General features: G+C 39.0%; 1 protein-coding gene across 1 annotated transcript; it reads left to right on the top strand.

Moving 5' to 3' along the window:
* Nucleotides 1-692: 692 nt before the first annotated feature.
* Nucleotides 693-27,229, top strand: LETM1 (leucine zipper and EF-hand containing transmembrane protein 1). The gene is made up of 14 exons (XM_084204937.1): nt 693-884; nt 4,811-4,868; nt 7,726-8,182; nt 12,745-12,888; nt 13,576-13,713; nt 16,537-16,740; nt 17,216-17,335; nt 18,395-18,526; nt 19,144-19,314; nt 19,933-20,088; nt 20,847-20,981; nt 21,541-21,728; nt 23,607-23,745; nt 25,074-27,229. The coding sequence occupies exons 1-14, from the start codon at nt 806-808 to the stop codon at nt 25,221-25,223; spliced, it is 2,271 nt and encodes a 756-aa protein (XP_084061063.1). The 5' UTR covers nt 693-805; the 3' UTR covers nt 25,224-27,229.

The following is a 27,229-nucleotide window of genomic DNA, read 5'->3' as shown; positions in this document are numbered from 1 at the left end:
ACTGAAATATTTGATAACAGATCCTGCTGCTGGCCAGGACTCGACTAGCATGCGAAGAATATCATTATGCTTGTAGTCCAACTATTAACCAGCACTAGTGTGGCACATTTGACAACTGACCGATTTATGTGCTATTTCCTATTAAAAACCATCACACAAAGTCATTTTTTTCTGTCACACCCCGAGATCCACAAGCAACACACGTGTGTGCAGCAGAACACCACCGGCCAAGGCGGCCGTGCGGGAACACGGCCGCACCCCGCGCAGGATCACAGGGCCCTCAGGGCTGGAAGGGACCTCTGGGCATCATCCGCCCCAACCTCTGCCCAAGAGGAGAGCACCGTGCGCCGCTGGAGCGCTGTACTTTGCGCTGGGGTTATGGGTGGCCACGGCGCTCTGGGCGGCTCCGTGAGGCACCGGCGCCCGCCCTTCACAGCGGGCACGGCCTGTGGCATTCTCGGCCTGGCGGGGACCGAGGGCTGCGAGCGAGCCACGCTCGGAGAAAGAAACCCCGGCACAGGAACAGCCCCCGGTGCCCATCGCGGCTCCCGCCGCTCCCCTCGGGTGGCTGTGGGGAAAAGGGTCGCAGCCGCGCCCGCCCCTCGGTGACGCCATCCCCGCCACCCGGCGCCACCGCCGCTCTCACCGTGCGCTCCGGACTACGGCTCCCGACGTGCCCGGCGCCGCGGGGCGGTGCCGGGCGAACGCGGCTCCCGGGCGCTGCTGGGCGTGTGGGGATCGCCGCGGCCCGGGCGGCGGGACAGGAGCGGGGCCGGAGCCGCCCGCCCGCCCTCCGAACGCCGCCATGGCGTCCATGCTGCTGCAGAGCTGCGGGCGGCGCGCCTGCCGCCTGCCCCGAGCGCTGCGCCGCCCGCCGCGGCCCGGTGAGGCTCCCCGCGGGCCGCCCGCCGGCTCCGGCCCGCCGGGCCTGGCAGGGAGGGCAGCAGTGGGGGGGAGAGCGGCCGGAGGTGTCTGGGGGCTCCGGGCGTGGGCGGAGAGGCCGCTGCGGGAGAGAAGGGCCGCGGCCGAGTCCCCGCCGCTCTGTCCGCCGGGGCTGGCGCTGCTCCCGGCCCGGCCCACGCTCGGCGGCTGCTGCGGCCTCTTCGCATGTGCTTCCGCGGCAGCGTGGTTGGAGGGGATGTTTAACCCTAGGGGCAGTGGGACACGCGTGTCTCCTAAATACCGGCTGGCTGGGGAAAGGGAAAACACGTGCTTTTTGTTAAAGTGCAGGAACGCGTTACTACGTCTCGGTCCTGCCTGCCTTGCTCTCGGCGCGGCTTGGGCGTGAGGAGGGGTTGTCACTAGTCATGTGTTTCTTCTCTTTATGAAAGCACAAGGGGATGTTTTCTTAGTCTGTGTTAGGGACAAAATATGAATTTGCCTTTTTCCAAGTGGCTTTGGGAGCTTAGGAAAATAAAAAGGAAGCACATCGTGTGATACTGATTAATAATGAAGATAATTTGGCAGTTCAAATATCTCTGGTTGGTAAAGCTTTGTGGTGTGAAACAGCTGATAACTTGTGAGGTATTTGGGGTCTGTGGCTGCTCTTTACATCCTGAGCTGGAATGGCAGGGGATGAGCGAGGCCTTGCCTGTCACTGACACAGAGCCCTGAGCTGGAATGGCAGAGGCTGAGTGGGGAATTGCCTGTCACTGACACAGAGCCCCGACTTGTCATGGGAGTGCTGTCACTGGGAGCAGCGCAGCTGCATGCTCACATCCAGGCGGACCTGATGAGTTGTAGGGATGCTTGTTCATTGCAAAGAGCAGCTGTCCTCTTGGTTACCAATAGTCACTCAAGTGACTCAGTCTTCCTCTGACTGATGGGTTTTGTGAGCTACTGTTGTAAAGTAATTTATTTAGGTTAAGCCTGGACAGTGTCCTGAACAGAAACCTGGGGTTTCCTAACCAACCAGTTTATTTAAAACAGGGAAAAAACACATCCATGTACCTTCAAATTAGATGGGAGCTTTGATTGTTCTTGTGGCATAGCATAAAGTACTGCTAATGATTGCTGCAATTTTTGGTTATTATAAACCTTAGACAACCTAAGCTGAAATGCTGTGATAGAATCAAATAATTAGTGTGCTGTGGTGCACTGTGGTTATTGGTGCTTTTATACTTTTATTTGGGGTGTTAATCTATTATTAACACATTCTTGTATGTTGTATTTTTTTCTTCTGTATCGTTTTGCTTTACTTAGCTCATCTTCTTTGCTTTACGTGTAAGTAGTCTAAGATTAAGTTAAAGCTAAGTGCTTCTAAGAATCCTAAACGTTATTCCTGTGAAGATCAGACTAAGTACTGCAAGCTTACACTTCTCTAGGGACTTACTTCATGATAGCATTTTATTTTTAAAAATTCTAAACATAGTAACAGTATGGCTATTCTACATTAAAAACTTTGGGTTTCATCCTTCATTAAATTCAAGTATGAAGTTTCCCATGACCATTTTTCTGTGAGGAACATGTTAACATACAGCTTCTCTGGCTCTACTGCCCTTCTTTCTTACTAAGCCACTGCAGGTTTCTCAGACAAGCAGTGTTGAGTAAGGTTAAGCAACATTCACATTGTTCAGATGCTTTTGGATGTCTGTATTATCCCAGAAGCAAGGATTACGGACTTTGCCCCTTTTTGAAGGAAGTATATCTTTTATTTCAGGGCTGGTTAACTCCTAGGGTACATGGTTATAAGAGACACTAAAGAGCTCTGGTCAGAACTAGCAGAGTTGGAATTAACATTTTCTGTTAGCCTGTTCACACTCTGACCATGCTGTACAACAAGAAGCTCAGCATGTTTTCTTATGGTAACCTTGGAATTTTGTTCTTTGACCCCTTCCTTAACATTTAATAGGCCTGGTTGGAAAGAAGGTAAATGGAGTGAAAGTGTCCTGCTGCTATGGAGTTTTATCTGAGAAACTCCAAGCCAGTTGAGTTCCAGATCATCCCTCCTGGTTCTAGGGGCACTGTCCATAGCAGGCAATGTCCTCTCCTAGTTGGACCATTGCTTTAGGCACATAAGGCTTTGTGGGTTTCCTGGCACTCAGGTGAGACAGATTACTGTGCTGTTACTTATCCTTCCAGACACTGAGCACTTCTCTGCTTTGCTCAGCTGCTCCTTGAGGTCAGGGATGTCCTTCTGGGTTGGCCTCTTGGGTTGTTATTTAGCTACTGTTCTTTCTGTAAATATTGGAGAGTATCACAGTGCCTTCACAGATTCTCAGGGCTTGCTTTTTGAGCCAGAGACAGTTTTTCCCTGGCTCTACTTGCCATGGCAGTGTTAGAGTTTGATACAACTTGACATGGGTAAATCCTTTGACTTGATAATGTCACAGCTTTTGTTGTAATTTTTTCAGAGCCCACGTAGCATGGGACATCCCTTGATTATCAAGATTTTCCTCAGATGAGTTAACTTATCTTCTATACCTTCCAGTTGTCCCATCTGATTTTGGCAACATCTATTTTCCCTAATAATTAGGGTATTTTGTTGGGGAAGGCTTTTGGCCATCAGCACTGGGAGCTGTGTTTTCTCATAGGTGTCATATAGCTGATGCATGTGTCTCATAGGTGATACAGGTGTCTACTTTAGGTTCTGTCATAGGCTGCATCTTGGCTTTGGTGGTGGGAAAGGGTACCATGGACCTCTCAAATGACCTTTGTATCCTGCTGTCTCTCAGGATTGACCAGAAATGGTAGATTCCAGATGGGAGAAGCAAACCACAGTATGCCTACTCTATCCAGCCTTCCAATTCTATATTGGTTACAGTGAATTCTGGAAAGATTGGCCAAGAAGAGTCAAAACATTTTAAGTCTTGCTTGTGGGATTTTTTTTTTTTTAATGATCTGTCCAGAAGTCTTTTTGCTCTTGGCAGTAGCTACCTATTGAGTTACTGTAGCAAGGTCTTAATACAAGATTTATTTTTTTAAAGTTGCTTTAGGAAGATTAAGTCCTTTCTAGCAGGATCAGGGATGACTTTCAGTGATTGTAGATTGGTGGCATTTTATGTTGTTTATGCTTCTTCTGTGGTTGGAAGACTTTCAGACATGGCCCTTTACTGCAGCACGTGACTTAGATGATCCATGATTTGATGATCTTCTCAGTTTATTTCCAGAATGGATGCTGTTTGTCTGTGTACCTGCCTAGAGGGTGCTCATCTATAGGGACTTTATTAGCTACTGTTAGGACTGATCCTGAGGTAGTGTTTCAAATAAAAGTCATGTTGAGAGATACAGTGTTTTCTGGAAAGTTAACTTTTCACATGCTTTGGGTCCGGCTCTCACCCCTCCCTTCAAGACAATTTGTATCCTTTGCAGAGAGATCATGGGGTAGAGCTATTTTTACCAGGTGCTAATCAAAATGGGCAGCAATGTATTGAAATGGTGTTGTGGTTCCACCTCTCTAGGGAAGTCTCTTTAGGTTCTTGCTTGTGTTTTATTTGTTTTGCTTAAAACAAACCAAAAAGCCATTTTAATCCTGAACACTTGGCAGGGGCTCCATTTGGATCATCCGATACTATGTTGTCATAGAGCTGTTAAAAAATTACATTTGCTTTCAGTGAATTTCCTGTGCAATATAGTTTCTTCCCTGAGGGACTTGGAAACCTGTCTTCTGACAGTTGAACGTGAGGAAACCAACCTCACACATCCACAGAGTTCAACTCTGAATGTTAAGCAACATCTTTTTTGGGCTTTCAAACATGGTCATTTCTATGTAAAGATTAATCATTTCACTCATGTATTTGTGTGCAGTTCACTACATGGATAAATGTCTTCCTGATTTTCAGAATTGGTGCTAATTATTGGTGTTTTTTAGGTAACTTGGGAGATCGGGCATGTCTTAGCTGCACATCCCTGAGGCTGGCAAACAAAATGTGAGTAAATATGAATATTTTTCTGAACTATCAGTTAGTATACTGTCATAGAACGTAGGTTTAAATCTAGGCAAAGTGCTAAAATGTTAGCGCCAGCTTGTGTTAATGACAGATTAAAGGAAGTCTGAGTATTACTCGCTTCATCTGGTTGGTTGTGTGTGGGAGAAAGAAAGTGAAATCTTCCCCCTTTTGCCCACTTCCTCCCTTTTTGTTTCATTTCTGATGTGAAAGCTGTAGAATATTAATGTCTATCTTGGGTGATTCCAGGTGTCATAATGGGATCTGATGAGCTTCTTGCATACGTTCTCCATGGAGTTCTGTAGAGTAAACATTCAGTTGCAGCTAGTTGAAAATCAGAGTTGACAGATAAGAGTGCAGAGCATCTGAGTGGGATCTCTGTTAAACCAAAGAAAGGAGTTTATTGTATGTTGCAGCCTTGGATGCTGGTGTCCTCTTCTGAAAACAAATCCAGCTGTTGTGTGCCCTTATGGAACTGAAGGAGTTGAATGTTGGCAGAATCCATTCTCTGTTCCTGACTTGGCTCACAAGGCATACTTGTAGATAAGAATTTCCTAACGCCTTTCCTTGGAATGTTAAAATACTGGTTCTGCTCTGTATTTATAAACTAACTGCTCAGGATACAGGGACTATTCTTTGATTTCCTGAGTTTTCATTTTAACATAAGGATGTGTCCCTAGACACAACCCTCTAACACAAAACCAACCAATTCTTTTTTTAGACGTGTTAGTTCCATATCACTTGCTGTAAAATTAATGATGATTAATTTTTTTAAATGCATAAAACCTTTTTAAATATCTATTTCTAGTATGTTAGTGTATAAGACCTCTCTTGGGAAGCTGGAAAATTATGGTTTTAAACCTGTTAGGCTGGAGCACCTCTCCTATGAAGACTGAGAAAGTTGGGGTTCTTCAGCATGGAGAAGAGAAGGCTCCAGAGAAGTTTTACAGCACCTTCCAGTACCTAAAGGGCTTACAAGGGAGCTGGAGAAGGACTTTTGTCAATGGAATGGAATGACAAGGCAAGGGGGAATAACTTTAAAATGAAAGAAAGTAGGTTTAGATTAGTTATAAGGAAGAAATTCTTTGCTCTGCGCTGGTGAGGCACTGAAACAGGTTGCCCAGAGAATTTGTGGATGCTTCATCCCTGGAAGTGTTCAAGGCCAGGCTGGATGGGGCTCTGAGCAACCTGGTATAGTGGAAGGTGTCCCTGCCTGTGGCAGGGGGCTTGGGACTGTGTGGTCTTTAGGTTCCTTCCAACTCAAACCATTCTATGATTCTGTGATGAAATGAGCAGCAGAATAGTGGAACAGAAAATCTTTTTCTATTGAGAAACTTTGGGGTGGGTTTTTTTGTTTGTTTTGGTTTGGGGATTTTTTTGTTGTTGGCTTTTTTCCCCCTAACCAAAGCTGCTATTAATATAATGTCACTTAAAATATAACAAACTAGTGCCCACACCCCACGTGACACAGATCTGAATGCAGGGGACTCTAGTGATAAGTACTGAGGACAGGTGGGATAGGAGTTCTGTGTCTGATGTCCTTCTTGGGAAAGTGTGTTGAGAGAGGCACATTTCTTGCAATATTTTCATTCCCTGCAGACTCAGAACCAGTCCTGCTGTCAGAGCTTTCTTCCTCTCTGCATGCAGAAGAGTGTCAATGTATGTAGGTGGAACTTGGCTTGTAGGCCTGGAGCTGTGCTTTTGGGAGATGCCTTGGAGTCAGGGTGGATTGATTTATGCAGGTGTTTTAATCTGGTTTTGAATATGTAGTTTATTTTCCTAAAGTAATTAAACTGTAATTCTTATTAGTTAATATCTGTGTAATGGTGTAGTTTAGCTAGCCAAGAGACTGTTTTGTGTAACTGTATATGTTCCAGCAGTTGCCTGACCACTGAATGGTCAGATGCTAAAACTTCAGTTTAAACTAGAAAATGGTGTGTCTTTAAAAAGTAATAATAATTTGTAATAATTTTTTTTGGTACAAAGTTCTATTTGAATAACATTGGGTAGACAGAACCATCAAAGTAAATTAAAACTCTCCTGAGCATGTAATAATTAAATTTAAAAAGTGTTTCTATCTGAAAATTGAGTGAAGCTAGCACTTTTAAGTGTATGATAAACATTTTTTTCCTTAAAATGTTACTAAGTGGCTCTTCTGTGTATATTGGAGTTTGAGCAGTGCTGCTAACTTGAGTCTACATTTAATTAAAGAACAAACTTCTGAACAAGGTAGAAGAGTGTTGGTTCTCTCTGTCCCAGCTCAGTACTGTGATGGAAGTTTTTGCAAAAGGTTCTGCTGATTAAGGAAAACTGGATGCATGGAGATAGTAAGAGAGGAACTCTAATGAAATTGGGTTCCTCTGGTACTAATTCTCTGACTCAGCACCTATCCCAAGTATGCAACTTACATTTTTTTTTGTCTTGAGTGTTTTGCACAAACAGGAGAAGTAATAGAAGGGACTTCATGTTACTTATGAATTTACATTTAGTTTTATGAAATTATAATTAGTTTTCAAGTGTAGCTTCCTAAATCGAAAGCATATGTGGTGGCTGTTCTTTGTTTACTTGGAGTAAAATAAACTACCTTTTCAAAGTTGTAGAATGGAAAATTCCCTGCAGGTTAATTTTTTTTTTTTTGCCATGAAGTAAAGCCAAGTGTTCTTTTCATGTATAGACATTGGTTTTAATAATCAAAAATTATTTTTTCCTTAAATACGCAGTAGATATTTCTCAAATGTTGTGCTTTATAAATACATAAATATATCTATCTGTGCAAATGTATATCTTGAAATAGCTGATAATCTGTTGCTAATTCTTGAATGCTTTTTTTCTTTTGAAGGACTGTACACTTTAAATATTGCACTAGTGTCCCTCCTGTTTACGCCTACTCCAAAAAAGCTCACTATTGTTGTTGGACTAAAGGATCTGAGCAAATACACTTCACTCTTACGAGCTCTTCTGGCTCATGGACGCCACTGGCAACCGTGCGTGTTTTAGGTCCCCAGTATCTCCCAGTTAGGTGGTGGCATTCTTCTCGTCCCCTTCAAGATGACTCCATAGTTGAAAAGTCACTTAAGTCCTTAAAGGACAAAAACAAGAAGCTGGAAGAAGGAGGTCCTGTGTATAGTCCAACAGAAGTGGAAGTTGTAAAAAAATCTATTGGGCAGAGGATTGTGGATGAACTGAAGCACTATTACCACGGGTTTCGATTGCTGTGGATTGACACCAAAATAGCGGCGAGGATGCTCTGGAGAATCCTGCACGGGAACACTCTGTCTCGTCGGGAGCGGAGACAGGTACTGAGTAAAGACTGCTTTCCTCTGGGTGTCCTCAGTGATTGCTCTGTTTATTAGAACTGAGTTACTGCTTTTTGTTGTCTTCTGTTCCTAGAATTGAAATTCCTCGCTGTGTTTCCTTCCTCCTCACTATGTGGACGCTAAAATTTTTGGGTATTACCCCAAAACTTTTTTCCTATGTTCCCCATTATTGAAGATAAATTTGTTATTTTCTTGTTGAAACAGCAGAGGATTCTTCTGTTTTGTCACATGGGCAGCAATTGGGGTTTGTTCTCAAGTTCCCAGCCATGTGCCCTATAGTCATTTTCTCTGCTTTTTCACTCCAGCTGGAAAAATAGTGGGAAACACTGCTAGTAAACACTGCTAGTAAAGGTTATATCTGTACTAGTTCAGGTCCCGTTTGTTGCTTAATGGGGTTCTTTTGAATGGGATAAAAGCTGCAGGCTGAAATTCATGATTGATGATGTGCTATCTCAGTTAGAAATATATCTGAAATAATTTTAGCCTAGATATATTTCCTTTATTTATGGCATGTTGCTTACATTTATGAAACTAAAAATTCAACTGATAATTTTAAAGAAAAGGGAAATGAAATCTGGAGTGCAAAATGTGATTGCTTTCAAATTTGGATGATATATATGTATTTCAATAGTAATTTCAGGTTTTGGATGACATAGGTGTATTTAATTAGAATGAAAAGTTATATGGGTATTTAAAAATGTTGGATGTGAGTTCATATATGAAAAGACTGCAAAATATTAAGCTAGTATCGTTAATTTCTTTTTTTTTTTGTAAAGAATACATTGATATTCAACTTCAGTTCATTGGCAAAATATCAAACTGGCTGATTTGACAGTTCTCATTTTACTGTTTTTAACGACAAGCTGTTTAAGCAGTTTATAGAGATTAAAAATTCAAGTCTGTCTTCCTGCCTTTATAAAAAAAAGGCATTTCAGCTGTTGCTGGAAAGATGCTCTAGAAGAAGAGCTGGAGAGCAGAAGGTGTGTGTGCTCTGGGGCAAAGTGTTCAGTGCTGCCTGTGGGCACTGTGGCTCTCTGCAGTTTGTACACCTGCACGCACAATGTGCTGAGTTCATATCTCTGCCCTCAAAACTTCCAGTAAATGACCAAAAATACTAGAATCTGCTCATTGCTTTTATCATTTCATGATAAAAGTTGGTCACATTTGAACAATTTGGTGTGTAATTAAAACCCATCACATCTTAAATGCTATATGAAAATTCTTCCTACATTCACAAGGTTAGACAAGTAGCAAAAATTGTTAAAGGCAGGTGTAGCAGTTTCTGTCTCTGGGTGGGTGTGGTTTCCTATCAGACTGCTCTGCTCCATGGTCTCAGCATCTTCAGGCTCCTTCAGTTCTGCTGTCTTCCTTGGCTGCTACAAGAGAATGCTTGGCAGCTGATCCACTTGAGACGGGCCTCAGCAATAAATAAAACAGTCTCTGCTGACGTGAGAGGGGATTATGGAGTACCAGAAAGAGTAACTGAGGATAGGGGAAGGTGAGGACTGCAGGACTTCTTGAAGTAGCAGTTTGGCTTGTGCTGGTTTATTGAGAGCTTTGAGGAACTTGAAAAGCCAAGCGAGACAAATTAATTCATGGTTTAAAACAGAATGGGAAATTCTCCAGGGGGAAGATTGGAACCATTGATTTTCCTGCCTCTTTCATGTTTACTGAGCCATACTTCTGAGAAATTATATGAACAGCAGTAATATTCCATCAATTGATGGATTTATTCATTTGATTACCTTTTGATTTTGTTATCTAGTGATGATAGATCTGTCTTGCTCATGTTTAAGTAGTGGTCTGGCATTTGGCCTTCCTAGATTTGCTTTTTCTGCAAATGTTCATTTTCATTCTCTTTTTAAATAAAATGGCCATTTATTTGTTTGCAGATATAAATTAGTGTTTGCATTAGTGTGGCCTGTCTCTTATCTAATGATAAGTATGTATGTGTTTGTATGCATGCAAATCCGGTGTAGGAGATGTAGAGAAAATTGTTTTAATAACTACATTAATATTAGTTTCTCAATCTATGTTTTGTGTTTTCTGTACTTGGAGGAAGAGGACATTGTGTCTCTGGAGTTGAGGGCATGGTAGGTTCAGAACCCAGGGTCACTGAAAAGCAAACCAGGCTGCAGCTGAAAAAACCCTTTTGGGGTTTTTTTAAACCTTAGTTCAAGTTTGTTTCAACACAGCTCATTTTTTTAATCAGTTCAACCTTAAATTTTAATATACTGACTGAGTTAAAGAAGACTTAACATTTTGGTGCTGGATTACCTCCTGAACTTTAAAAAAATATAAAATAAAAATTGATGTATATACTGCTTTAAAAGTATTAAGCTGCACATGAGCTGACAGTCCTAGAGAAATCTTATCTTCATGCAGACTGACAAATGAGTTATTTCTGCCTGCCCTTTCCTTCCTCTTTAGAGGCAATAATGGAAAGATATCCAAGTAATCTAACCACATGAACAAGTAATTGCAGCATGGCTAATGCAAAGATACCTATTGCTTATGTAAACTACAAGTCAATTCCAAAATTCAGCTCCTACAATTGCTGGCAGGGTTTGGATTCAGCAGGGTCACAGATTTACACTTAGGAGAGAAGGCAGGAAGAAGTAAAACATGGTACTGATGTAAAAAAACCTAACTGCTCTGGTGCTGGCTCCTGCAACAGGGTGGTTCAGGATGTGGCAGTGAGGTGGCAAACCCAAGGGAGTTTGTGGCAAGTCTGCCAGCTTTACAAACTCTTCCCTGCAGGAGGGAAGAGTGGAATACCCAGCTGTAGCAGCAGATACAGGGAGTCACAAGGTTCTGGTGCTGTGCTGCCAAATACTGTGTGTGTAATCGTACACCATTGTATTAGGTTCCTGCATAAAGCTGTTTTCCTTGAGTTAGCCGAGGGTGCAGTGCCGTGATTTGTGAAAGCTGATCCAGGACAGTGCTGCTGTGAAAAGCTTGGTGCTTAAGTCAAGTTTTCCTGCCCCACCCCCGCTTGGTTTGTACTGATCCTTTTTCCCCTGTCTGTGTATGTATTTATGGGTCAGTTTTAGCTGGATCAGTGGTGTGACTGCCAGTGCATCTTCATGGCTCCTTATACCTCGTCTCAGGTTAGCATTAAGTTGGCTTAATCCGGTGGTAGAACTGCTTCCTTGGATATGGATTTTGTAGAAATACTTGCACGCACTGTCTGAAAATAGAGACTGGGGAAATATAGGAATTCTGTACTCTATAGAAATTTTTGAGTGTTTTTTTTTAGGGAAAATGTACTTTTTTTCTGAGTTTTAAAACTTTCTTCCAAACTTTCTTTTTTGTTTTTTAACTCCATGGTAGTCATTTGCCTTCTATTGTTGGAATGAATGGAAAAATCCTTGAGCCTCAAAACAATGGACCAAAGCATCCCTTCTGGGAAACTGAATTTTTTTATGTACAAAGAAAAATGCCAGTCTTCGAATCTGTAGAGCATGTGCCTTCCACATACAATAGTGCTTAAGATTTTGGCTGGTTTTATGGTAACAAAATTCTGAATGAAGTTTAACAGGTTTTGTATTCTAGCAAATCAGTCCTGAGGACATGGGATCTGTGCTGGTTGTTGCTGCAGTTCCCCTTGATTGCCATGAACTGTGGTGAAGGGCTGGAGTGGGCAGCATGGATTTACTTTCGTAATTGCATTTATGCTGCCAGTTTTTGCCAGTTAGAGCTGTGGTTATCTTGATGTGGAACGACAGTGCTGTGGTGGTAGAGTACCAGAGTGTAGCTCTGATTTAGGAGCTGATGGGATTCCCAACAACCAGTTTTTTCCTTTGTAAAATGAGGTAGAGTCAAGCAAGATCTTCGCTTCCCAATATAAACCTCCTTGTGAAGCTTTCAGCATTTACTGAAAGATTTAATAATAGACTGTACAGCCTAATATATATATTTGTGAGTGTACAGAAATCACAAGGACAGTATTTATTTCATGCAGTTCAAAATTCAGTAATGCACGCCGCCTGCTTCAGAGGATTACTGCTCTGCAAATGCAGTGATTTAAAAAAAAAAATCTACCAAGCTGGGCTCATTACCCTGGATTTAAATGTACATTACAATTGTTATAAGGCAGAGGGGGAGGGATCCTTCATTTTATTCTTGATTACTTATTCCATAGTAGCTCATGCATGTAAGAAGTGGTGGAGCACAAATAAAGATGCATAAAAGAAGTTAAGCAGCTTTAATGACAACAAATGACCACCTCCTGTTTTCAGGTGCTTTTAAGAGGTTTAAATGAGATACTTGTTCAATAATCCTATTGAGACACAGTGAGGCTTTTGAAATACTTTCTATAGTGTTGAAAACTGGTGAAACTCCAGCACTCTCTAGTATGTAGCAACTTGAAAAAAAAAGCTAAAAACTGACTTTGTCACATCCTTTTATTGTGTAATTTTAAAATTTCCTCATAGCAAATATATATATGTGAGCCTAAGTTACAATTAGATGATCAAATCAAGTATTTTTTAAAAAAGTATTTAAATATTAGCTTATCAATATATTTTTTTCTCTTTCAGTTTCTTCGAATATGTGCTGATCTTTTTCGCCTGGTTCCTTTCTTGGTTTTTCTTGTTGTCCCATTTATGGAATTTTTACTTCCAGTAGCTCTTAAGTTGTTCCCTAATATGCTTCCCTCTACATTTGAGACAAAGTCTAAAAAGGTAAGCCAGTCTGAATTTATAATCCAGTCATATTTTTTAAAAAGTTAGAAATTTTTGGTTAAAAAAAAAAAATTAGAAAAAAGTCTAAAAACATTGGATTTTTTTTCAATATTGGGGTAATGCTTTTATCTTCCTTATTTTGAAGATCTTGCTTTTTAACATATAATAATGAACCAATACCATCCTTATTTTTATATGTGCAGGTGCTAAGCTATCAGGGTTGAAAGCCTCTCTTGTCTTTTTTGCTATCCTCATTTCCATTTTCTATGACTCCTACAAAAGAGAACTAAAGCTATTTTGTTTTTCTCGTTGTATTAAAATAGACATTGTAACATTTGTAGTCTTAAACCTTGATACAAGGTTTTTCATACGTATACTTAATATTTAAAATAGCTTCTTTCACTTTTTTTTTGCTTAAACTTTATTTCTACAAGTTATGTTTTCTCAGAATTGTTATAGCTTTGTAAAAACCCACCAAAAGAGTCCCACGAGTTTTTGCTTTCAGAGCACACAGTGAGCTCTTCAACTTGTTCAGTGTGATTTGGGGATCTTTGGAGAGTGTGAACTGTCCTTTGGAATGTGTGTATTATACCAGAAGTCCAGAATTACTTGTCTGGGGGCAGAAGTAATGCTTAGTCCGTGTGTTCCTGGCAGGAACTTTTAAAAACAATTTTTTTTTTTTAACAGGAGGAAAGATTGAAGAAAGAATTGAGAGTAAAGCTTGAATTGGCTAAATTCCTTCAAGACACCATTGAGGAGATGGCCTTAAAAAATAAAGCAGCCAAGGGAAATGTTACAAAAGATTTTTCAACATTCTTTCAAAAGGTAAAAAATTTAGAAAATACGTTTCCTCTTCCTACAAAAAAAAAAGCTTTGTTTTTTTTTGGTCTATGGTGATCAACACATACTGTTATTTTTTTGGACTTGAAGAAACAGAATATAGTAGTTTTCTTTGGATAAATTTCTTTTTTTGTCAGTGTGATGAAGTTTTCCTATTATTAACTTTGGTGTTCTAGCTGGTGCTTTTGCTCTCTAATTCTAGAAGCACTATATTTCTGCTCATTTGTTTCTTGTCTGCTTATTTGTTAATATGTTAACTCTAACATGAAACATGGTGTGCTCAGTGGTTACTCATGTAGGTTTTGACCTCTTTTTTTTCAACATGGGGTATGAAAACTGGGAGAGGACTTCTTTCCTAATTAACTGGTTGAAACTTAATGGAAGGAAAACTAATTTTTTTTGTCAAATTTAATTCTTCTTGTAAAAACAGTTTTTAAGTGCACAGTTGCTATGCTGGCTAGAATGTGGTGTAATCTGAGGTTTAGCTAGAATGTAGTTGCTGTGCAAAATTTTCCTATTTAAGTTCAGTTGCTAACAGAGAGACTTAGGTGTCAGACATCTGCCTCCTGCATTAATGGCCTTTAGGTTTCACAGCATTTCTTTTCACCAAATTCTAGGTGAGGATAAGGTGCTCCCTGGAGAGATGAAAAATGCCTTCTTTAGTCTTCTCAGGACAGTCCTTAACTCTGATTTCTCTTAACTGTGGGGCTGTTGAATAAGAGGTGGAGCCAACAGCATCACCAAGTGCTTTGTTGAAAGAAAGGCAGCGGTCCCCTCCTTTGGAGAGAGTGTGCGTTTGCACAGAAAAAGGCACATAAGCCCAGGGGTTTCAGACATGAACTTTACAACCTCTTCCAAGTAGCTTAAGATTTTCCTGCATGTCAGGGCTAAAAATAAAGTGTGGGGTGATAAGATGATGTTGATAGTGCCACATACATCACCTTGCATAATCAGTGGCAAATTTTGCCAGTCGGTAACTTCTTGCAAAGTCCCTGTACTTTGAAGCCTCTCTGCAGTCATCTGTTTCTGTTCTTTTGAATCTGCAGAACATTGTAAGTGGTTAGTTACAGCAGTTAGTGGCTGAGGCACTGCCCCTGCAGGCTCTGGGAACTTGCCCACTCATGCTTCATGTTCAGAACATTTCATTTTCTTCTGGAAGAGCTGCTACTGAGAATTTACATTTGGCCGTTAATTTTCATGGAAATAAATGATGTTTCACTCCACATTTGCTGGAGGAAGTCCCAAGTTCCTCTGATGACTAAAAAAGAAGTTTCAAGCCCTGCATTTCATATGTGTGGGTGTGCTTTTTACAGCTTTGTATTTCTCATTTGTGCCACAGAGACAAATTTCATTGATCTCATTTCGCTGTACCGGATAATAAATGTCAGAGCAAGAAGCAGCTTCAATGTTTTCCACCTTTTTGCTATTCTTTAACAGTGGCTTCTGTGGTGAAGTATTTGATGCTGCAAGAACCATTGATTACAGGCTTAATATGTCTGCTGCATAATTCCAGAATTTGTCTCTGTTGCTGTGTAGCTAGTGATGTACTAGAAAGCTTCAGTTTGTACTTTCAAGAAACACATGCTTGGCTCTGTCAAAATTCATCTTTAAACAAGGGAGAAAAATACTTCCTGTGTTTTTGAAGTGCCATTTTTGGCTCCTGTGGTGAAGGCACTGGTGAGGTGGGACAGCAAGGCCTTTGACCTTTCTTTCTTCAAGATGGTTTCTCTGCTACAAAAGTATCCTGGAGGTTAATGAGCTCAAGGCCATCTTGTCTCCCAATTTTTACCTTTTCCTGAGTAGCTGTTCACTAAAATATTTGAGTTTGCAGGTAAAATGGGTAGGCATGATAAATCAGGCAGTATAGGTAATGTTAGGTTTTCAAACTGTATTTGATGTCAGCTAGTTTTATGTTTTCTTTACAGGGGTTAAAAAAAGTAGAGGTATTGTGAAAAGTTTTTTTTAATATCTATATAAAAATTTATTTTAAATATATATATTTAAAATATATCTATATTTATATCTGTATATCTATATGATTTATAATCTATATGATTAGACTGAAAATGTTAAGACTGGGAGTACATAATTGTAAGTTCTATAGATATTTGATGTAGTGATGTCACTAATAAGCTTTTGGTGGCATACTCAAAATAGAAAAATCAACATCTGTACAGGTGATAATGCTTTACTGTAGCCTGATGAGATTAGGGAATTTTTCTCCTACTTATTTGAACTGTTATTTCAGCTTCCAGTAATTGGGTTTAATGATATCATTGGTAACACATCACTGAAGAGCTTAACTTTGCATTTGTACAAGCAGTTACATAGAACTTGCCGTCACAAAGATGCTGAGTCCTTTCCCAGAGTATTGCTTTATACTTTGGAATAACTTCAAGTACAAGAACATTTGCACTGAGGTGCTGCAGAACATCTAGGAATTGAAAGCCAGAGTACTGTAACAAATGTAGAGAAGTAGGTAGTTAAGTGTCCAAATCTGTGTTTCATGGGGACACCAGTGTTGCAAAATTTTTGCCATTCTTACTTTATCTTCCCATGTTTATCTTATGTGTTCATGTGTTTAGTAAATATGGTACCAGAACAGAACAAATATACTATCAATTCTTTTGCCTAAGTAAGTTGTTTGTTTTTTTAAAAACTTCTTTCATTCCTTGTGTATGTGCTATTTCTTATCCCAAAACTGTTGCAAAGTGCTTGACAAACGAGGAGAGTGTTTTGATTCAAAATAATGCCCAACTATAACATCTGCTTTGAAAAGCTTTGTGTGTGTTTGGTTTTTCTTCACAGATCAGGGAAACTGGTGAAAGACCCAGTAATGAAGAGATCTTAAGGTTCTCTAAACTGTTTGAAGATGAGCTGACGCTGGACAATCTGACCAGGCCTCAGCTGGTGGCACTTTGTAAATTGTTGGAACTTCAGTCAATTGGGACAAATAACTTTCTCCGCTTCCAGCTGACAATGAGATTGAGGAGCATAAAAGCAGATGACAAGGTGAGTCATTCTGAATAGGCACTGGGTAATAATTTTGACACATAACAGTAATGACACATAACACACACAGTGTGTGTGGGTATATGTATGTTTGTTCTTCTGGGCATTTTCCTTTTTTGTTTTAATTGTCTTGTTTGAGAACTTTGAACAAAAAGCTTGAAGAGCTTAAAATCAGAAGCGTCCTTATTTGTTAAGAAAAAACCTGATCTTTTTTAAATCTACCATTAATTGAAATTAAAATAATTATATCACAAAGAAAAACATTTTTATGAAACTGTAATTTGTAAGGGAGCTGATAGAAGTATCAGCTTAATGCTTGCTTGGCTGGCCATGCTGGAGCAGCATGTGGAGCAGCTGAGGCTGTTTTGTGTTAGCACAGCAGCCTCTAGTGGCTGTTTTAACACGTGTCTGTGCAGTGCTGGTGGTGCCTCTGTTTTGAGCTCTAACACGGTCAGATTTCCTTTCCGTTGTGCAGATGATTGCTGAAGAGGGGGTTGATACCCTGACTGTTAAAGAACTGCAGGCAGCTTGTCGTGCCCGAGGGATGAGAGCTCTTGGTGTGACAGAGGAGCGTCTCAAGGAACAGCTTAAACAGGTATGGTTTTGCCAGACTCAATACACAGTTCCAATTGTTAGCTCTGATGCTCTGGTTTTGGTTTTGATTCAGAGAAGTCATTTTGATTCTGTTCTCATTAAAGGCTTATTAAGCTTTCTTCTTAATAAGCTTTTGTCACATGTACTTTGTAAGTACGTAGTAGCTGTGGGTTGCTGCCTTTTGACCATGATGTTTTGATGATGCAGATAGATACTTTAAATTTAACATATCTGAAATATATTTCCAATTTTGGAAGTTTGTCTTGTCAGTTATTATCTTCCTCAAAGGAATTTTTCACCTAGCAGACCAGTTGTCTCTTGGTGTTGCCTGCTTTAGAGGAAGGTCTGTTGGAACATGTCTAGAGGAGGCCACTAAGTTGATTACAGGGGCCTGGAGTACCCCTTTTATGAAGATGGGCTGAGGGAGTTGGGGTTGTTCAGCCTGGAGAAGAGAAAGCTCCAGGGACACCTTTATAGCACCTTCAGTACCTAAAGGAGGCTTACAGAAAAGCTGGAGAGGGACTTTTCACAAGGACATGTAGTGATAGGACAAGGGGGAATGGCCTTAAGCCGAAGGAGGGCAGGTTTAGATTAGATATTAGGAAGAAATTCTTTTCTGTGAGGGTGGTGAGACACTGACAGAGGTTGCCCAGAGACGTGGACTCCCCATCCCTGGAGGTGATGAATGCCAGGTTGAATGGAGCTCTGAGGAACAGTTTAGTGGAAGGTGTCCCTGCCCATGGCAGGGAGTTGGAACTACATGGACGATCTTTAGCCCAACCCAAATGGTTCTGTGATTTTAGGATGCATGTGAAACAAACCACTTGTTCAAATATTCATTCAATATTTCTTGAAATACTTCTTCAAACAAAAGAAATCTTCCTATATTTCATTGCAATGGCTGTAATTCTTAGCTGGTTATAGTTTGTAGTTCCTGTGTTAGGATATTGACTGATAAGTTGTGGTAGAAAAAATTGTATTTACTTTAGCTTGATTTTATTTGTAAAAAAGGATAAAACATCCTGAAATTAAAGACTTGTTTTTTGTATTGCACTTACAGTGGTTAGATCTGCACCTGAACCAGGAAATTCCTACTTCATTGCTTATTTTATCCAGAGCCATGTATCTTCCAGATACCCTTTCTCCAGCTGATCAGCTCAAAACAACCCTTCAGACACTACCAGACAGTGCTGTAAGTATTGATGGACATAGTGTGTAACTAACTTTCAGGGTCATGATTGAAAATCCACCCAGACAAGTAGATGTTCTTCTCAGTTCCTTGCTTTTCCTTGAAAAACTAAATCATAGCTAGGTTTATTTGTGTGACCTTCAAAGGCAGAAGTTGTGTTGTATGTAGAAAGATATGAGGATAAAGCAAACACAGGGCAATATTGGATTACATGACAGCAGACAGTAATAGCATAAGAAGATTTAGAATACACCTTTCATGTACAAAAAAACAATGAATGCTTCAGGCCATAGAAAACATTAATACTTAAAAATACATGATGTTATGCAGAGAGAGGAATTATCAGAGTAGATTGTTGGTGGTCTTGAGAGAAAGAGAATGAAGAACATGTATGATTTCAGGGTGAAAAGTTCAAGTTTCCACCAAAACAGAAAACTTTCTCAAGGAAGAGAGTCATCTTTTTCTGAGAAATGAAAAAATAGGGTAACATTTGGGGGCTTTGACTTTATTCATTAGCATACCTGTACTACCTATCTCAGTCAGGATATCTAAACCTACATTATACAGCCATACCTGTATGTATGTACACACTTCTATCAGACTACTTTTGTTATTTTTAGGCCAAAGAGGCTCAAGTGAAAGTGGCAGAAGTTGAAGGTGAAAAAATAGATAACAAAGTACGACTGGAAGCAACACTTCAGGAAGAAGAAGCCATCAGAAAAGAAAATGAAGAAAAGAAAATGTCTGAAGCTGCAGAGAAAGCCAAAGAAACCCTTGAGGCTGCAGCCATGGTACGTTCTGCTCACAACCACTGAGGAGTAAATGTCAAGTGATGTGAACACTAGCATGTTATGAGTTACTGCCTCTGCTCTGGCTATTGTCTGCAAGAAACTGGACTTTAAATCCACATATGGAAGATGTGAGAGAATACTTAAACTGACTGCAACACAAGTTTACTATAACATATTGGCTCAGTCTTAGTTATCTTTGATTTCTCTTCCTTCTTAATTAAAGCAGTAAGAGTAGACTTCTTTTTCTGTAGTAAAGGTTGTGGTTTTATTTTGTTTGGTTGTTTTTTTTAAATTTTTTACACTCCACATTTATCTTTGGTTCTTTCTATTTGTCATTAATCTGATAATGTTGCTGTATAATATTTGACTATAGAAGCTGCTGGCCTGCTTTATTAGTGAATTAAGCCTCAGGAGCTTACAGAAGTAGTTCTTGAAATACAAGTGGGTATGTTAATGTGAAACCACTTCATATGTTGCAGTTTTTAACCTCTTCTCATAAAAATGCGTGTTTCTACTTTGGCAACTATTTCTATTTTGACAAGTCATTCTTTACTGAAGCTAATACAGCTAATGTTTTGGTTTTTTTAAATGCAATCTAATGAGGTGTTTTAAATTTAGAAAGCGGCGGAACCAGCAGCAGATCTTGAAGCAACTGCTCTGCAAGCTAAAAAAAGCCAGGTGGTGATGGATACTGAACCAGAACTGGCACAGGCAGGTGCAGCAGTGCGCTCAGAGGCACTGATAGATACAGCACCAGTGCTGGAAGGCATTAAGGTAATCTGGATAACCACGCATTTTCATACTTTTGAATGTAAAGATTCAGAGCATTCATGTGAGGATCGTGATAAATTGCTTGTCTGCCCTCTACTTTTAACCCTCTCACCACATTCTGTCAGTTAAAAACAGCTACTTAGTGGATTGAAAATTCACCAATGCAGAAGCTGAAGTCAGAGCAAAACATGTCAGAGCATCTTCTTTATCTCTCTGCATTATTGAAATTAATATACCTGTTTGGGGGGACATTTGCACTATCTGTAGATGGAATGGACCTGTGCATATTTTATTATCAGCTTTTCAAGAGACAGGTGTACTTACTATGGATGTTCATCCTCATTCTCACAAAGGTTATTGAAGATAGCTTTTCTACAGCTCAACTTTCCAAACTCTACTCTTTTTTTTGGTGTAATTTATCTTTTCCCATACACAGTGAGTTGTTTCTCAGTTGTTTTAATTGCTTAGCCCAAGAATGAAGTAAAACATTCTTAAATGAGATGATCAGGTATGGAATTTTGGAAACTCACATAATCAATTACATTAGCTGAACTTAATACTGGTGCACTTCAAAAAACTGTACCATAGCGAATTAACTGTCTTATCATTTAAAATCTTTGTTTTAGCCTTAAAATCACTGTGATAGTAGTGATTCCAAACATGTTAAAAAAAAATCTTGTGTTTTCTCTTTTCTGCTAGAAAATCTTGCAGGAAGATCACAAATGTACCTTTCACTAATTTGTGTATGTTTTCTGTTACAGGGTGAGGAGATCACCAAGGAGGAGATTGATGTGCTGAGTGATGCTTGCACCAAGCTGCAGGAACAGAAAAAATCACTAACAAAGGAAAAGGAGGAGCTTGAGGAATTGAAGGATGATATCCAGGAGTATAATGAGGTGAAGAATGGGGCATGGAAGTTCTTTGTCTGTTCATGTTTAGTTTTAGCAGAAGTGATCCATAAATTTAATTATCTTTCTTGGTTGTCTGTTAGTCTGAAGTTGGAAGCTGAGTGAATGAACTTTGCGTGTGACAATGCGGAGCCTCATTTGTGTAACATGTTCATAGTCTAATTGTTATCATTAGAGTAGTTCCCAGCAGATGAGATTCCTGCTCCTGCTCTTGTTCCTAGGGACTGGGGTAACAGGAGCTGTCTGACTGCTGCATGCTGCAGTTCTTTCTTAGCAAGTGTAGATGTCAGTATTACAGAAATTTCCAAGATAAGTAAAATGAACCTTATCCAGTCTTATGAAAAGTGTGGAAAATAACATTTAAGGGGTGCATAGAAAAGGCAGCAGTGTTAAAATTTATTGTTCTAATTCCATCTGGCTTTGTATTTCTCTAGACTTGTATTTCATCTTCAAATTGCTCCTGTCTTGAAGTGCTGGTTCAAGTAGTGTCTGTTGTTGCAAATTCACACCAGCAAAAGCTTTTCTCTCTCTTGACCATTTCTTCTAGGACTTGCAAGAGATAAAGGAGCTTTCTAAAACTGGTGAGGAAGAGGCAGTGGAAGAGTCGAAGGCAAGCAAGAGACTGACGAAGAGAGTGAACCGAATGATTGGTCAGATAGACAAAATTATTGTAGAATTAGAAACAAGTCAAAAGACAGCAGATGCAAAGCCAGATGGTGAGGATACTTCTGCTGGGTAAGTGATCTGGGAGCACTGGTTGTGTCTCTAGCTGTTCACCTCCACTCTTGCTTTTGTCTGATGTGTGGTTAGAAAAGAATTGGTGAATAACTTGTTTAGAATATTGAGATCATTGATTTTTAAAAAATAAAATTAGCAAAATTGTGCTGCAGATTTTCTCTCTTCTAAGGCTAAATATGGTTGAACTGATGAAGGAAAAAGGGATGTATAAATCCTCAGATCCTGAGGGTTTTCTGCAAATCATAGTGTTGATTAGAATCTTACCATTTTGCCCATGCCTCTAGCACTAACAGGATGACAGGTGAAATCATCCCCTTAGTCATGCTCCTCACACTGTAATCTTGCCCTGTGCCATTGACTGAAAAGGTGCACAACAGTGTGTGAGCATATTTGTTGTTATTTAGTAACAAAGGTGTTAGTGAGGAAAAAAAATTGCAAGGGTCTGTGGTGTCTTGAGACAAGTGAGAATATGTGTCTAATGTGAGTGAAGTGAGGAGATCATTTTACACACTCCCTTTCCAAGAGATTTACTTCATTTCAATTTTTAATACACAGATTTTCAATAAAAGATCTTTCCTGATTGTTTCATTACAAAATTCATTTATCAATACTTATCCAGGTCTTCATTTTATTGGAGAGTCTTTCAGCAATCCTATGTTAAATGGTCATACACTGCTTGTTGCACACTCTGAAATACCTGGAAACTGTGACAAAAACTCTCATGGTTTGTGATCATGAATGCTGCATTAATCTGGTTTATGCTTGCACCATTTTGTATGATTCATTATGAGAGTATGGCAGCTCCCAAAGAGCATAACTAAACAGAAATAGGGATTCTGCTTTTGTTGCTTCTGAGCTCTGTGTTTTCCAGTCCCCAGGGCAAACGGTCATTTGTTACAGATTTTGTGTAATAGGGCAGCCATATGAATGGTGCTACAGAGAAGTTGTTGATCAAAACCATCTGAATATGTAAACTAACAATACAATGCAGAATCTGCTTGTACTGAATGTAATTATACTTTGTAATGGGTGGCTTTCTGGATAATTTTGTTGGTGATTGTGGCTGATTGAAAATTACTAGTTTAAATATTGCTTAGTTGTCAAAGGTTTGTCTCTTAACCTTCAGGATGGTGCAGTCCTTATGAAGCCATGTCCAGGACATTTAGCAGCAGCATGAGAAATGCCCCTTGCATAAAAGTCTGTCTGTGCCCAGAAGAGCTGGAACTACACTGATAAAGCCCTTCTGTTAGTATTTATTGGCTTCACTGTTTCCTGCATTTCAGCTGTATCTGTGCTGGAAGGTGTTTCTTCAAACTAGCGAAATACATACAAAAATCATGAGATTAGTGAACAGAGAGTAACATCTGAAACCTGCTGGTCCTTCCTTCCCCAGAGTCTGGTCCTTGACAGGAGCAAGTGAAGCTGATTTAACAAAACAGCTCAATTGCTCAAGTGATTAGTTCTCAGCTTTTGTTTTCCTGTGACTCATTGATTTTCCGTCAGCCAGCCGCTATATGTAAAAGGATGCCAGAAACATGGCACTATATCTTTGGTAAATGGAGAGTGAAGGGAGAAAGGGCATTAGATACACAGTCTGGGAAGCACAGAAAACTTTATTTCAAATGCTTCTGGGTATTTAGATTTGTTCAGTAAGACATGTGGAAACTAAAAACATGAGATTTGATGGTAAGATAAAAATCTGCTTTCTGATCAGTAACTCCTTTTTTGATTTTGCATTCTGTTCAGGATGATAAATAATAATTATTAATAATTGTACAAGCATCCTGCAGTGTTGTAGCTTCCAGTACTGCCTTTTGTCAACCTTATTCCTTTGGAGTAACTGCTTGTCACGTAGAGTTTGTGCTTTCTTTTCAGGAAGAATCTCATCAGCATTGCTGAGCTAATTAATGCAATGAAACAAATTCAGAAGATTCCAGAGGAGAAGCTAACGAGGATTGCAGAGGCACTAGATGAAAACAAGGATGGCCAAATTGATATAGATAATGTTGTTAAGGTAAGTTTGTGGACTTCTTAAAGAAAATAAGGCCTTCAAACATTGCACCTGTTTGGGCATAAATTCATAGTGCAGTCTTTTGCAAGGGCCTTTACTTGATGCCAGTGAGGTTTTTTGCATGTATTGTAAATAGATCTTATATAACAGCATCTTGAGAATATATATGGCTGGTTTTTTTGGTGGGGGGGAAATCCACATAACCTTTAAAGCTGTAGGTTTTTCTATATGTCTCTGTCAAGTTCAAAATATGGTAATTTTGTTATTACTTACAAATGGGAGGGAGTAGAGCTACCACTGTTAGGGAAAGTCTTGACATAACATCCATAGATATATTTCATATCAATGCAAAATAGTAGCTTTGCTTGCCTATTTGTATACTTTAAATATTTCATTGAGATCGGTATTTCCTCTGCTTGAAAGACAACAATTGTGTTTGTTGCCTGATTTGTCCTGTTCTCTCATTTTGCTGAACATTCTCAGGTTTTCTCTCCCTTTCACCTTCATTTTCTTGTTTCTTTTTCACTTGGTAAATTTAGATTTGTTCTAAAACTTACTTCCCTCAAGTCATTCTGCTACTGGATACAGAAATAGCATTTAAACTATGGCCAGCTAGAAAATACAGTATCAGCCTTTTGAAACACATTTTTCCTCTCTACTGCCCCAGTGGTGATTATCTTCCCTATTGCTCTAAATAGCCGTTGCATATTTAGCAACACAGATAAAATGTACTTGTAAATTCTGCATATGTTGCACAATAAGTCTAGGAACTTGAGGAGATATGCCAAGAATACATTTGTACAAAAAACTATTTCAAGGAATTTGGAATATTTTACTAGATTATTTTTTTTTTACTAGATTATTTTTTGCTTTTTGAAACACCCACCACCTCTACTTTTAAGTTTTTCTAACTTTGTGCCTGTCTCATGCCGTAGATCTTCTTAAATAAAATGAAAGTAAAATTAAGCCTATAAATTACTGTCTTAAATACTTTTTCAACAGGTACTGAATCTCAGCTTTCCATTGAAACAGATAAAATAAATGGGTCTGTTTTACTAATGATTTAAAAAGTCTTTGTGTACAGCACACACAAAGGTCAAAAGTTCTAAGTCTTTTAGTTTACATTTTAGCTTTTTTTTTTTTTAGTATTCTGGATGTGTTTGAGGTACTGGTTGTGGTTTGAATTTGTCTTCCATGTAAGAAAGAAAATGCTGTTTTTCTTGAACATGAGAACCGAATACTTTTGTTGTCTTAACAAAATTTACTGTAGGAAAACGCCTCCATCACATAAAACCTAAATGTGCTCTCAATTTTGTTCTATGTTCATGTAGGTTGTAGAATTGATTGACAAAGAAGATATTGATATTGGCACCAACCAGGTTGCTGAGATTATGTCACTGCTTCAAAAAGAAGAAAAACTGGAGGAAAAAGAGAAAGCAAAGGAAAAGCTTGATAAGGAAGCTGCAGAAGCAAAGAATTAAGCTTCAGAATCTGAAGCTAATCACAGTTGTAACCAAAATCTTGTATATCTTTCTGTGTCTAATGGCTACATATTACTTGAGCTTTGTGATTATGGGAAGTGTTTTGAGCTGATTCTGGTAATAAATCGTAGATAAGTTTTCTGACATATGGAATGAAATTTCCGTTCGTCAAAGAAGTGATTTAGTGTCATTCCATACTGATGAAAACAGAATAGGCTTCTGTAGCAGTGCTCCTGCCCACAAAAACATGTATTTGCACTCATTGTTGTAGTACAGTGATCCATTAAACTTGGAAGTTTGCTGTATAAATTCAGTGTATCTATCATGGAGAAATGTTTCCCATTTATTTTCTTCCATCATTACATGGGGCCCAACCTTGCTCTGCTTCTACCTTTTAGCTTTTTCAAAATTTAATACAGTCTTTCTGTTCCATCACAATACTACACATTTTCTAATCTGATAGTGAAGATTCTGTGGCTTCAGTAGTAGCTCTGTAGATTTAGGGGTTTTTAAGCTAAATATCACTAAGCTGTTGCCTCACTGACAGAGAATGTGGCATTCTGATCACTTTTATGAATTCATGGTTATTATTATTTTCAGTTGAAGGGAAAAATCAGATTTATTTTTCCCTAGAATGGAAACTTGGCATGAAGTTTGCTACTTATGGGTGCCTTAAATTTCATAGGACTAGAGAGTAGAGTATGTTGCTTCTACTCAAAATTCCATGAATTATTAAAGCATTGGAATCACAGGAGCCTTTAAAATAGTTTCAGAACACAATCTGTCACATGATAAAGTGAGTTAAAATGTTTGTCTGAATAGCAGGATGAAAATAATCAAAAGGAGAAAATGTCAGTTGTGATCTTTTTGCATATATTTTAAAAAATGTAGCTATCTTTGTGTGCTTGTTTTTCATCTGATAATTATTTACACCATAACTAGTTCTCTTACCTCTCAATTTTCATCTCAGGTATAAAGTCATTAACAAAGTATAGTCAGAGTATATAAATATGTTCATCTCATGGCTTTGCTTACTGTGCAGTCAACATGTCATTTCTGGTATTGCCAGTGCTTTGATTACATTCTTGGTTTATAGTCATTGTCTTTAAATTTGTGACTACATACTGGCAGTAGGTCAAGGTTTTCTCATTAATATTTCTTCTTAGCAGTAAATTTTAAACTTTTAAAACTAAAATACCAACTCTGGGATGTTCCATAATTCATGGTAGCCTAAATTTTACACTTTTCTTAAAATCTGTTATGAAATACACAGGGTGTGGCTTGAACCAGCAGGGTTGTGGTTTGGGGTTTTTATTTTGTTTTTATTTTGCACCCAGTATTATAAAATGTACAACCATTCTTGATTTTGTGTACATTATAGAGAGCACATCTGACAATGGCACTGTACATGATGATATTGAGGTGGGCAGTTAGTACTTAATGCTTTTAGTCATAGTAGCATATTTTTGTAGAAAATACCAACTCCCAAGCATATTTCAGCATAATTCCATGTGCAGTATTTATCTAGATTGGCTAAATTATTTGTACAAACTTATTTGAAGTTAGTGGAACAAAAGAAGTTTTGACAGTCTCATGGCTTGCATGATATGGACCATTGTATTTAGTTGTTTCCAAAGCAATATGTACAGTGAGATGTACAGTTCTAGAAAAAGTCAGTGTCTAGTTCAACTATTGAGTTCATATTCTGTACAGATTGCAAAGAAAGCTGCTTACAGCAAGATCCTCCTGAGAATTACTGTAATTGTATTTGAAGTGTGAAATTGCTGTGGTGAAGCTGAAATTTCAAATCAGTACAATCTTTATGGTTCATGTATCCCAAAACAAGGGGGCTGTTTTCTTCCTCATAAATCAAGATTACCTTGGAGATTTCAGCAAGGAAGTCACTTTGTAGATTTTTGAAGATCCGACTTCACTATGTGCTTTTTTTTTTTAAGGCCAATGCTTGTGTTAGATGAAGATTCAAGAATAAAGCTGATTTCACAAAA

Source organism: Fringilla coelebs (assembly GCF_963513975.1).
Source record: "Fringilla coelebs genome assembly, chromosome: 4".
Taxonomy (NCBI): Eukaryota; Metazoa; Chordata; class Aves; order Passeriformes; family Fringillidae; genus Fringilla; species Fringilla coelebs.
Note: the sequence above shows the minus strand (reverse complement) of the source record. Positions and strands in the feature narration are given on the sequence as shown.